We start from the raw sequence: 12116 nt of genomic DNA, 5'->3' as shown, positions 1-12116 counted from the left end.
GTCTGCCTTCAGCTCGGGTCATGATCCCAGGGTCCTGGGATCGAGTCCCGCATCGGGCTCCCTGCTCGGCAGGAATCCTGCTTCTTGCTCTCCCACTCCCCCTGCTTGTGTTCCCTCTCTCGCTGTGTCTCTCTCTCTGTCAAATGAATAAAAAAAATCTTAAAAAAAAAAAAAATCCAGTTAGACGCCTTCGCTGTGTTCCAGCCAGTGAGAGAGGGGCCCTGAGTGCGTGGGGCCCTGAGTGCGTGCAGCCCTGGTGGGCTCCTGAGGCCAGCAGGTGCTTGCAGGCCGGCCCGTCCCCTCCAGTCAGAGAATCAACCCCCACAGGGCGGAACAGGGCAACAGAACCATTTGTGGGGGGACAGGCCCTGTCCCCAGCACCCTGCGTCCCCGGCCTCTCACATTCCAACAGCTCCAGCCCCGGGGGATCCGTCCAGCCCCCTGCCCACAGCATGTTGGGGCCAGCGACCCAGGGGGCAGGGGGCCCGAGCCGGCCTCTACCTGGGCGGCACCTGCAGAGTGGAGCCCCGTGGCCCCAGGTAGAGCCAGCAGCTGGAGGGAAGCCCCTCCAGCTGCCCTGGGATCTACGGCTCCTGACGCTGCAGAAGCAGCCGAGCTCCGCTTCCAGTGGTCCCACCAGCTGTGAGCCAGCCGGCCACTGAAGCTTTCCGTGTGTTAGCGATAAGCCCAAACGTGCAGGCTCCCTGAGCAAACCAGGGTGGCAGGTGCTGTGCCGAGCACAACTCATACCTCACGCTATTACTTCTGAAAACCTCGGGTGGTAAATGCCGTAATTAGGCCCATTTTACAAAACTCGCTCATTGAGAGTCAGGTAGCTGGCATCAGGTGGACGGCCAGTGACAGAGGCAATACTGAAACACAAGAACTGCGAGCGTCCACGGCAGATACTTTAGAGAAAATCCAACATCCCTATGAATGTGCATGATCTATAAAAACACGGTATGTGAGGCCTGCCTGTGTGTTTATAACACCATGTCGTCATGAACACCAGCCTGCAGAGCTTCACGGGACCCCGGCCCCAGACACAGGACGCCAGCCCCATTCATGGGACCCCAGCCCCAGACGTGGGACACCGGCCCCACACAAGGGGCCGCAACCCCATTCACGGGACCCTGGCCCCAGACACAAGACCCCGGCCCCAGACACAGGACCCCGGCCCAGACACAGGACGCCAGCCCCATTCACGAGACCCTTGCCCCAGATATGGGACACCGGCCCCACACAAGGGGCCGCAACCCCATTCACGGGACCCCGGCCCCATTCACGGGACCCCGGCCCCAGACACAGGACCCTGGCCCCATTCACGGGACCCTGGCCCCAGCCATAGGACCCCGGCCCAGACATAGGACGCCAGGCCCATTCACGGGACCCCGGCCCCAGACACAAGACCCCGGCCCCAGACACAGGACGCCAGCCCCATTCATAGGACCCTGGCCTCAGACATGAGACCCCAGCCACCGCAGTGCCAGTTCTGGCCTTTCTGGGGCTCCCTGAGACTCTGGGGGAGATAGGACAGCCCCCCAAAGATGTCCAAGTTGGACCCCTCAGAGCCCGTGAACAGGCCTGGCTGCTTAGCAAAGGGGATTATGTTGCGGATAGAATTGGGATTGCTAATCAGCTGAGGATAAATGGGGCTCTTCCCCTGGGTTATCCAGAAGGCCACACAACCACCAGGTCCTTACGAGGGGAGGAGGAAGACAGGGGGTGGGGAGGAGAAGTGGTCAGAGATTCCGTCGCCCCCCAAAGACAGAGGAAGGCCCAGCTGGGGAACATGGGAGCCTCTAGAGCCAGGAAGGTGAGGAAAGGGAGGTTTCCCGGGTCTCAGAAGGACTGGCGTCCCACAGACTCCTGGACTCTGGCCCACGGAGGTCCATGCTGGACTGGGACCCACAGGATGGTGTGACCGTCCATGCGTGCTGGATTAAGCCGCTGGGTTTGGGGCAACGTGCTCCAGCAGCCCTCGGAGGCCAGTGCCCCTCTCCTCATGGAGGCCCTGGGCCACATGCGGCGGCCTCGGAGCCTCGGCCGGGGGACCCCTGTAGCACACGGGCCGCAGACCCGACCTGCACCCCAGGCGCCCCCCGCTGTTACATTGACAGGGAGCGAACTTTCCCCTTTGTGCAGGGAGGCGCCCTATCTTCCAAGGCTACCTGCTTGGCAAACGTCCCTGGAAAGGCAGGCAGTGACCTTCTCACCGTGTTTACAAGCAAACCAGTGAGCTGGTGAGCAGAACCTTCTAGGGGCCCAGACTCACTGCAGCCCGGTCCCCAGGCCACAGACCGGGGTGCCGATGTCCCAGCACGAAGCACTGAGACAAAGCCCATGGCCACAGACCTCGTGAACACGGCCACGTGAGGGGCCACGTCCCCATGGGTGCAGGCGGACTTAGAAAGGCTGCTTCAGGGAAGGGCCTAGGCCAGTTCTTCTCTTCAGGACGGAGCCCGCACGGGCAGCCGTACCCCCTTGGGAGTCTGCAGTGGCCATGCTCCCACCTCCTTATTTTGCCCCAATTACCCCATTTCTTTGTCCTCAGAGTTCAATGGCAGAAGGAGACTCAGGCCAGCCTCAGCTCGCTGGCAGACCCGTGGACGAGACAGCCGGATCGGGGCCCTGAGATGGCGGACACCTTCCCCTTGGCCAAGGGCAGAGGTCAGTTCAGAACCCAGGGTGAAGCCCTTGGCCTCCTGAGGTAGACCCCAAAGGATCTGGTTTGTGCAGCTGCGAGGACGCCATAAGCAGGGCCTGTCTGCCTCCCCCTGTAGCCCGGAGTGCTGGGGGCAGCCGCTGAACCCAGTGAATGGGATGTGGGATAAACGGATGTGGTCCCAGCCAAGCCGTTCAGATCCACCGGAGCGGTCACTGGAGGGTGAAAGGGTCCCCTTGAAAAAGTTTGCAAGATGCCAGGGTGGTGTACACACGGGGGTCGGATATTGTTGGGGGACAGTCTCCCTAGCTCTGGGTTATTTCTCGACACTTTGTGAGGCCAAGGGCACTGTCTTTGTTTTCGTCCACCTTTACCAGGATGCCTAGAAAACGGGCAGCTTTGAGAGGTGCCTGGCGGGCTCAGTCAGCAGCGCACCCACTCTTGGTCTCGGGGTCCTGAGTTCAAGCCCCACACTGGGCGTGGATGCTACTGAAAAAGGGGGGCAGCGTTGGAAGGCAGAGGTGGTGTCTTCCTCCGCAAAACAGCCCTACGGACCGTATAACATGACACCACCCTCTCCAGGGCAAAAGGCGGGCACGCGGACCCTCCCCTACGGAGGTGTGGGTTCCGCACCCCATGGCCAGTGTGCCCAGTGGCGAGTCTGGGAAGGGGCAGGAGCTTTAGAAGATCAGAGACACTGGAGTAGGATAGGAGGACTTGCAGTTGGAAGTTGGAAAGGACTGTGAGAGAAGGAGCTGAGAGCAAGGGTGTGTGTGACGCACCCCCGGCGGCCGGAGGGCCCCACGCACAGCCCGCCACGCCCAGTGTTGTACGCCCGCAGGAAGGCTCCCAGGCAAGTGAGTGAAGGATGTGTCAGTTGTGAAAACGAAGTGTGGGTCCATGAGCGCAGGGCCGGGTGATGCCCGCGGGGCGACCCGGCATCTGGGGAAGGGCGTGCACTGCTCTGCAGACCCGGTCTCGGGCACACAGACGCAGCAGCTCCAGCTTCGATGACCGCGTGGGGGACACCACCGTCCCTAGCGAGAGCTTATAGAAGTGTTAGCCAGCCGCCAACGAAATAAGCTTGGAGGATAAAACCTGCTCTTTACTGTTTGTTTTGTTTGCTTTACAAATATCTCATGTGAGACCACAATGTGCTCAATGCTGATGTCAGTTACATATGTAAAATCAAGGCGTTTCTTAATGACTTAAACCTGAATGATGGGTAGACTTAATCCTGCACGGAGGGCCCCATGTGACACGGCGTCCTTCAGCCCAGCCTCCCTCTCTGGTCTCAGCTCCTCCCTACTGCCCCCCGGCGAGGAGCCCCCTGCCGCCGGGACCCCCGCGTGCTACCGGGACCCCTGCCTGATGCCAGGACCCCTGTCTGCTGCCAAGACCCCCACGTGCCGCCAGGACTCCCATGTGCCCCCGGGACCCCCGCCCACCACCAGGACCCCCGCCCGCCGCCAGGACCCCTGCCCGACGTCAGGACCCCTGCCTGTTGCCAGGACCCCCGTGTGCTGCCGGGACCCCCGCCTGCCACCGGGACTGCAGTACTGAGTCCCGGTGAGATCACCGTGCTTTGCTCTGGGGTTTGCTAGACAGAATTTGAGACTGAACATCGGTTCTTTCAGGATCTTGCCCACGAAGCCAGGAAAGAGAATGGACGCACATGAGGTCAAGTGGAGATTTTGGACCACTGGTGAAAAGTACACGGGGCAGCCCCGTCCCCTAGTGGCCTGCCCCCCGTCCCCCCGCGGAAAGCCTACCTCTTCATGGTGTGGTAGATGGCGCTGTCCACCATGCGCCTGCTCGCTTCCACGATGCTGATGACAGGAGAGTCTCTGTTCCGTCCTGTGGAACAACATATGGCACAATGACGCAGATTCATGCGCAGCCACCCTCTGCCACGTTCAGTGGACGTCCACCGCGTCCAGCATGAGGCAGCCACGAGCCCATGGCTCCTGGCCAGGTCCCCAGCTCACAGTGGGCATGAGCTCCCCCTGCAGAGTTGCCCCTGGAGTGTGAGGAGCGCGTGGACCCTCACGCTCGCACCGCCTCCAAGCGTCGTCGGCCACTCTTGCTTCCCGCTTGCCAGACCACCTCTGGTTAGTCCAGAGAACCCTGAGTACTTTGTTCCCTAACAAAGAGGTGCAGGAAGTTCATAATATTTCCCTATTTTAAGTTGCGCACCGGACAAAAGATAAATTACTTAAACATGCCAGCACTTTGCAGTGACAAGACTAGCATTTTCTTTTACTTGGTGCTTGAAAAGTTTAACAAGTCCTATGCTCTAAACGTTCATGGCCCCTCAAAATGCGTATATTGAAGCCTCACCCCCTGCGTGACAATGTGAGGACAGTCACAAGTGGAGCCCCTGCGGTGGGATCAGTAAGACACGGCCGAGAGCCCCAGCCAGCGGGGACGCAGCTGGATGCATGTCCCCGCAGCCTCACCAGACCCCAAATGTGCCAGCTCCTCGATCTGGGACCTGCAGCCTCTGGAGCGTGAGGAATGCATGTCTCCTGTTTATACGCCACCCAGTTGGTGGTAGCTTGTTATAGCAACCCAGACTAAAAAAATAATGTGAGATTCCATTTCTGGATTGAAATGTGAGGTTCCACATGAATAACGTAAAGTAGCCAAGTTCTTCGAGTGACACACACAAGTAGTTTCTGTCACTAATATATCTTTTGCATAATCAATACTTTATCAAAGGAAATGCATTTATTTGTAAAAATAAATAATCAGAATGTTTTCGAGCATATACACCTTTATAGGAATTAAACTGTTTTTAGAATGGTAAATGTCTATATTTAGGATGAAGTGGGCACAGCATATCCCAGAAAATCTGTTAAAGTAGTGAGTACGCTTGGCAGGTGTCCTTGTCCTAAAACTTCACTAATGATTTTGTTGCAGGAAGAAGAGCCTCCGAACTGTGAGGAGCATCTGAAGATCCTGAGACAGCAGGTGCCGAGGGCAGAGACCCCAGCAGACTCGGGGGTCCACCGGGGCAGAACCCAGCACAGGCACCTGCACGCACCCTCTCCACTGCCCCTCCTGTCCTCCCCAGTCTACTCTGAGTGTGTTGTAAGAAAGACACAATTCCATGTGGATTGTCCCTGGGATTCTGGGAGAAGTGATTAGCCACCAAGTGCTGGGTGACCCTCCGTCCACAAGGGTCTGGGGAGCACACCGTGGGGCAGGGGCCGCTCTGCCAGGGCCCAGGCCTGCGAGCTCAGGGGGGTTCGCTGTGGAATGTGAACAAGAGACTGGCAGGTGGGCCCAAGGAGGCAGAAACCCCCAGAACAGGCAGGGGCTCCAAGGACCAAGCTGGGCTTGCGGAGTCGCTCTCGGACCTGCAGGGACAGGGGAGATCCCACAAAAGCAGGGGTACCGTGCATCTGTGATTCCAAACCCACTGCACAGCCCTCATGGCTCGTGTTTTCATCCCCAAAGCCAGCATGGCCCCTCACTTCCCGGATGTAACAGTCGTCCTGCTCATTGACCCTGTGCCCGGTGGTGACATGCAGGGGCTCTGGAGCCAGGCCGCCTTGGAGCCTGGTCTGAAACTGGCCCCCAGGCCCAGTGTGTCACTTCTGATCACCCTGAGGGTTATTTTGAGGGTGAAACAGGTGATTTGTGAAGCTCTCGGCAGAGGGCCCCACAAACCCAAGCGTTTGCAGGAGGCGGCTCTTCTGCTCTCATCCCCAGTGCTCTCAGCTGCCGCGAGTGGCCCTCTGCTCTCCCTCTTCCAGACGGCCAGCCCTGCCACGGGGTTTGGGATGTGGGCTCAGGCCCACAGGACGCTGGTCCCCAGCCTCAGGCCGGCACCTGAGCTTTCGGCCAAAGGCTACACCAGGGAGGTTCCGAGGACCTCCTCTTCCTCTCCCTTAATTTGCGAGAGTGGCTCACGGAGCCCAGGGAAACACTTCCATTGATCAGTTTACTCAGGATGCAAATCAACAGCCCGAAGGAGAGACATGCAGGGTCAGGCCCACAGCAAACAAGCATCTCTCCCTGGGACGTGTGGGGCCAGCTCGGTGGCATGTGGGAACGTTCGGGGTCCCCAACCCAGCAGCTCTCCGAACCCAGTGCTTCTGAGGTTTTATGGAGGCTTCATTTCGGAGACACAGTAGACAAGTCCCTGGGCACTGGCGCCTGATTCACCCTCCAGCCCCTCCCCTTGCCCAGAGGCGGGGTTGGGGGCCCGGAAAATTCCAACCCCCTGATCACAGGGTTGGTGCTCTTGGCCACAAGCCTCCATCCTTAGGTGACCTGAGGGCTTTCCAAAGTCTCCTTATTAACATAACAAATGCATCTTTATACCAGCCATGGGGGGAGGGGGGGCTAGTGTTTAGGGACCTGTGAGCAAGAAAGGGGGAGAAATTCATTCTGGTGTCCAAAGGACTCAGTGTGTTCCTATAAATCCCCACAGCGTGGACGGTGATGGCTCGGTTCTGTCCTGCCCGGGACGGCAGGCTTGCCCTTCCGTCACAGACCCTGCAGCCCCTCCTCCTCCTTAGCTCCTTCCTCCAGGGCTGGTCAGCCTCTCACAGTGGCACAGTCAGCATCACGGACCTCACGACCTGAACCTGCCCCCTTCTTTTCAGCTCTGAACACTGACTTCTAGAGAGTTCCATGACTTGTCCCATCTGAAGACACCTGCCTTCTGAAGACGGTCCTGGTCCCCCCCAAAGAAAGTTCTCCTTGGGACATAATCATCTCACATGTCGGAGGCCTGGAGTCTGGGAAGCTGTTATGCAAGTGAACGTCATACTTCAGCAAGAAGCAGCAAGTCAACTGTTTCCAAAGAGTGCTTGTTAAAAACAGTTAAAAACAAGAACGCCAAAATCTTCCTCCTCTGAAGCCGTAAATGGTGCAGGCCCCCGAGTGTCACCGCTGACTGACTCTGAGGAGCTGGTTTTGCTCAGAGATCTGCGTTTGGATCCTGACGTAACTAACACCTGTTTGCTGAAACCCAAGCAACTGGAATAAAGTTTGCCAAATTTCCTTGTTAAGTGCGTCCCCTCATTAGGCTGGTTCCTAAGTTTCCCGATCTGCAGGAGGGGCCTCTGCTTCCCACGGTCCGTGTGCACCTTATTTTCCGTAGCAGCTGTAACTTGGGGGAACGTCGGCTGTAAGGATGCTTGTGCATCAATCTCGACTTTGCACGGAGGACACGCATCCCCCTCTGTGTTGACCAACACATGACTTCCGTGAGGACATCCTCGGGCTCTGCAGAAGGGACCCACCCTTTCTTTCTTAGACCCACAGGGCCATGCATGCATTTCTGAGATGAGCCCTCCTGGAATCCCACTCTGGGGCTTTTCCTGAGCTAGACTCGAGCGGCATGTACGTGCAAGGGTGCCCTGGCCTCGCTCCTGTCCCCCAGATGGCTACAGGCCACAGCCTGACCCTCAGGTGTGCATGTCCAGGACCTACGTGTGTCCTTGACCATGTATCAGCCAGTCTCCAGTCCTGGGTGTGGGGCTTCACGGAAGGACCCGGAAGGACAGGGAGCTTGGACACAGCAGTGCCTCGGGCCTCTGGGGCCCTCCCGGGGCTGTGAGTAGACTGGACGCGCAGGGGAGAGGTGCCCAGAAGTGAGCCCACAGGCAGCTTCACCTCCAGTCTGCCGGCTCCACGAAGACCCCAGTCCTGTGATAAGAACGCAAACCCACGAAAACGCACAGCAGTATCAGGAGTTAAATTGGCGACAGTGAAATGTGCGCAATAACAATGATCTTTCAAAGAAGCTTCACCAGTGAAAGCTGCCGTTAGCTCGTTGTCAACTGGGAAAAAGTCTTCTATTAATGAATGTAAAATCGAACACGATCAGAGAAATATTTTCTAAATAAGTAATTTGTAAAGTAAACGATTAATAAGCCAGCCTCAAAATACTCCAATTAACAGTTAAACACCCCCGACATGCAGCATTCTGATTGGATGTTGCACTGCATGTGATTTATATACTTCGTCCAAGCTACAGCAAAAAGAAAATCAAACTCTCCGAGACGGGGCAATAATAAACATTTCTGTATGAAAGCTGCAGGTATCACACGTCAGAGCTAACAGTGTGCTGCCGGTAGGCCTGCTGCTCTGGAGGTCGGCTGATGCACAACTTGCTCACGATCAGCCACAGGACTCCCAACTTCTGTTACCGTGGTTTTGTGGCTCTAGGGCCTTAATAAGTATGACATAAAAGGGCAAATCAATTAATTCACAAGCCACTTGTGAACACCGTGGCGTGCGGGGCCTTGGGACGACGGGCTCATGTGGGCGAGATGAGATCGCCTTCCCCGCGGCGGGCTGGAAAGTGCGTCTGATTTGTGTCCTGGTGTCCTCCAGACGCAGCACGCCTGTCACAGTGCAGCACGTCAGGGGGTCCCCGTGACGGATGATTTCCCGGTTTCCTGCGTGCGGTAGGTGTGCGAGGGAAGGGGCGCGGGCAGACCCGCGTTCTCTGAGCCCAGCGCTTGCCTCCAGCTTCCTGCCACCTGGGTTGGGCTGGGTGCTTTCTTAGGGGCACAGGAGTCTGTGAAGGACATGGGTGAAACTTTCCATGTGGTCACGGAGCCCCGACTTCAGTGGGATTGGGGAAAGTGGGACTCCACATGTGTGTCCTCTGTGCAAAGTCGAGGTGGGGCAGGGGCTGTCAGCACGAGGGTCCTCCCACTCCCGAGGAAGGAGTGAGGGCCCGCGTCCGCAGAAGCCCCGCCAGGCTGCAGGCAGGCAGGAGCCTGCTGGGGGCCGTCTGCATCCCCGGGGCTGGCAGCCAGACGCACCTCCGACATTCTGCTCCAGTCAAAGCCCTTCAAGGTGTTTGGTGCCTTTTCTTTTTCTTTTTTAGCCAAACAAAAGCAGAGTTTGAGCTGTGATCATTTTAACCACCCCAACCCTTTCTCAACCCCACCTGACACTGCAGCACTCCATCACTCACAGAAAATGACTTTATAGCAAAGGAATAAGCAATTTCTCCCAAAGACATTTTTCCCCCCAAATATTCAAGCAGGTAAAATGGAGACTCTCATTAATAGTCAGAGGACATGAGTTGTTCTGCAGACAGGATTGTGTTTCGATCCTTCCACCCTCCAGAATCCCTGCTCCCTTCTCGGACATGGGGGAGGAAACACGGAAGGATCGGGTCTCCTCTGACTCTCAGGAGCCGCCTCGCTGCTCTCTGTTTTCGGTGCCTGTGGACTGTGGCTTCATGAGGTCAAAGATGGTATTTGTCACTCACCCCACAGGAGGTCCTTGCCTCTCAGGAGGAAGGGGAAGAAGCTGTGTGTGCAGGCCGCCACCAGTGTGACGCCCAGGACCGCGAGCGCTCTCATTCTAACGGCGGAACCGGCCAAGAACACGCGGGCCATCAGGGCAACGTCCACGGAGCTGCTTTTCCGGGGACTTGTTAGCTGGACACTGTCATCTGGCTCTTCACTAAGTCTCAGCACCGCCGACGGCGTCCACCAGCTTGGGTCTGAAGCCTGGAAGACTCTCACTTGCCTCCCGGACAGAGAGTCCAGCAGCGCTGGGCTGTAGCTGCTGCCCTATAAACCCTCCCTGTGCTTCGGTGTCCACTCGAGCGTCAGGAGCCGGGGCGGCGCCCATCTCCTTGGGTTTGCGCCAGGCTTCCGTGAGCCGTCACAAGCAAGCAGGTCCTCGTGAGGTGGAGCCCTGGCCCCCAGCTAGAAAGAAGGAGAAGGAGGTGTGCGTGTTGAGGAAGAAAAAGCCAGCTACAGTCACCCCTCGTGATGCTGGCCTTCTCTTCTGGAAAAGGACCTCGACCTTCCGAGGCCGCCCAACCCCGTGCTGGTCAGGTGGGCCACTGAGGCCGGGCAGCTGTGGGCCATTACTGCCTCCTGCCTAGACGGTGAACGGGTGCTTCTCCCGGCGTTGGGTGAGCAAGGAAACCCTGTGTAGGAAGCAGGGCTCCCCACTGACCCCGGGCGGACCTGCACCACGAGTCTGAGAGGGGCCCATGGCTCCCTTCGGAAGTTGAGGGAGGAAGGGTTTCTGAGGTTGGCCTCCTCAGAGACTGCGCACCTCAGACGCAATGTGGTCAGCCTAGCACGCGTCCACAGTGGTTCTCTCCGGCTAACGATGACACGGTTGCCAAGCCTTCCGTCCTGGTTGTCTTAACAGAGATGTAGACTCTGTGTCCCATCCAAGTCTCTTGGGTTTCTACTACATGAAAATGATCTTTCTCCTTCTCTCCCTTCTTCTCTTCTCCAGGATTTACTCACACAGGACTGCATCTTCTCCAGGGGAGCCAAGATCGAGTTCTGAAACCATTAGGCAAAGTCACCTGGAGATTAGCGCATCAGGAGTTTTCAGCATAAGAATGCCATGATCAGCACGACAGAGACCCCAAAGGTCTAGGACCATCAGAGTCTTGTGAGAGGAACAACCAGATGCACCTCTTTTGTGCATGGGCTTGCTGGGCAGAGCGGGGAGGCCAGCCATGCTCAGCCTGCTGGACTGATTCATGGCAATCCCCTTGCTGCCTCTGGGAGGCCGGGGAAGGAGATGGGCAGGAACCGCAGAGGACTTGTTCAGGGTTGGACGCTGAATTTGAGGTATAGAACGCACACATAGGCAGAGAGCTGGTAGGGTTTGCAAATACGCCGTTGGAGCTTGGGCTGGAGTCTGTGTGGAAGGATACACGTGGGAGCGGTGTCCGTGGATCTGCAGCTGGATGTGGTAACATGTTGTCCCGCGAGAGAATGTGGATCAGAAAGACAGCCTTTCCCAGTAGAAGGCTCCGGGCACCAGTGCCTCGAGGGGCGTGGTGGGCTGCAATCCAGCAATATCACGTCTGAATCCTGGGACCCGGGACTCTACAGACATGATTAGATGGTGAGGTGCAATCGCAGGATCCTTATGGGATGGAGGCAGGAAAGTCTTGCGGGGGAGGGGGGGAAGGGATGTGACCAGAAGCCAGGGAACACAGGTGCCCCAGAAGCTGGAAAGAGCAGGGGACAGACTCTCCCCCGGAGCCCCAGAGGTAACCAGCCCTGTGGCACCTTGATTTTATTCCCTGAAGGCTCCCTTTGGGCTCAGGACCTGCAGAACGATAGAGAATAGGTTTGTGTTGTTGGAAGCCACGATGTCCGTGGGAATTTGTGGCAACCCAGCCCAGGAGACGAGCATGGGTGCAGGAAGCATGTGGGGACAGTGGTGTTCGGGTATTCAAGGGGCACGAGGAAGCTGGCATTCAGAACCTGAGCAAGAACGCCCACTAGATCACAAGGTGTCCTTCCATCTGTCACAGCGACAGCAGAAAACCCCGTGTTGATGGGGACGTAGGGAAAAGGGACACAGCGTCCACGGGAGGCTCAGTCTAGACAGCAATTCTGTAGCATTTCTTTTAAGATGCCCTAGTCTTTTGACCCAACATCAAATTGCAGAAATAATCTACCACCTAGAAATGTGCATATTTAGCTAT

At 57.3% G+C, this 12116-nt stretch overlaps 1 protein-coding gene across 1 annotated transcript in view; it reads right to left on the bottom strand.

Annotated features, from left to right (window-relative positions):
- TPO (thyroid peroxidase) overlaps positions 1 to 10017 on the bottom strand; it is a 44153-nt gene extending 34136 nt beyond the window's left edge. The window contains 2 exon segments of the mRNA XM_021697577.1: positions 4438 to 4522; positions 9912 to 10017. Of these exon segments, the coding sequence (XP_021553252.1) occupies positions 4438 to 4522; positions 9912 to 10005 (179 nt within the window). The 5' untranslated portion in view covers positions 10006 to 10017.
- Positions 10018 to 12116: the final 2099 nt, after the last annotated feature.

The sequence above is a fragment of the Neomonachus schauinslandi genome, chromosome 10, assembly GCF_002201575.2.
Source record: "Neomonachus schauinslandi chromosome 10, ASM220157v2, whole genome shotgun sequence".
Taxonomy (NCBI): Eukaryota; Metazoa; Chordata; class Mammalia; order Carnivora; family Phocidae; genus Neomonachus; species Neomonachus schauinslandi.
Note: the sequence above shows the minus strand (reverse complement) of the source record. Positions and strands in the feature narration are given on the sequence as shown.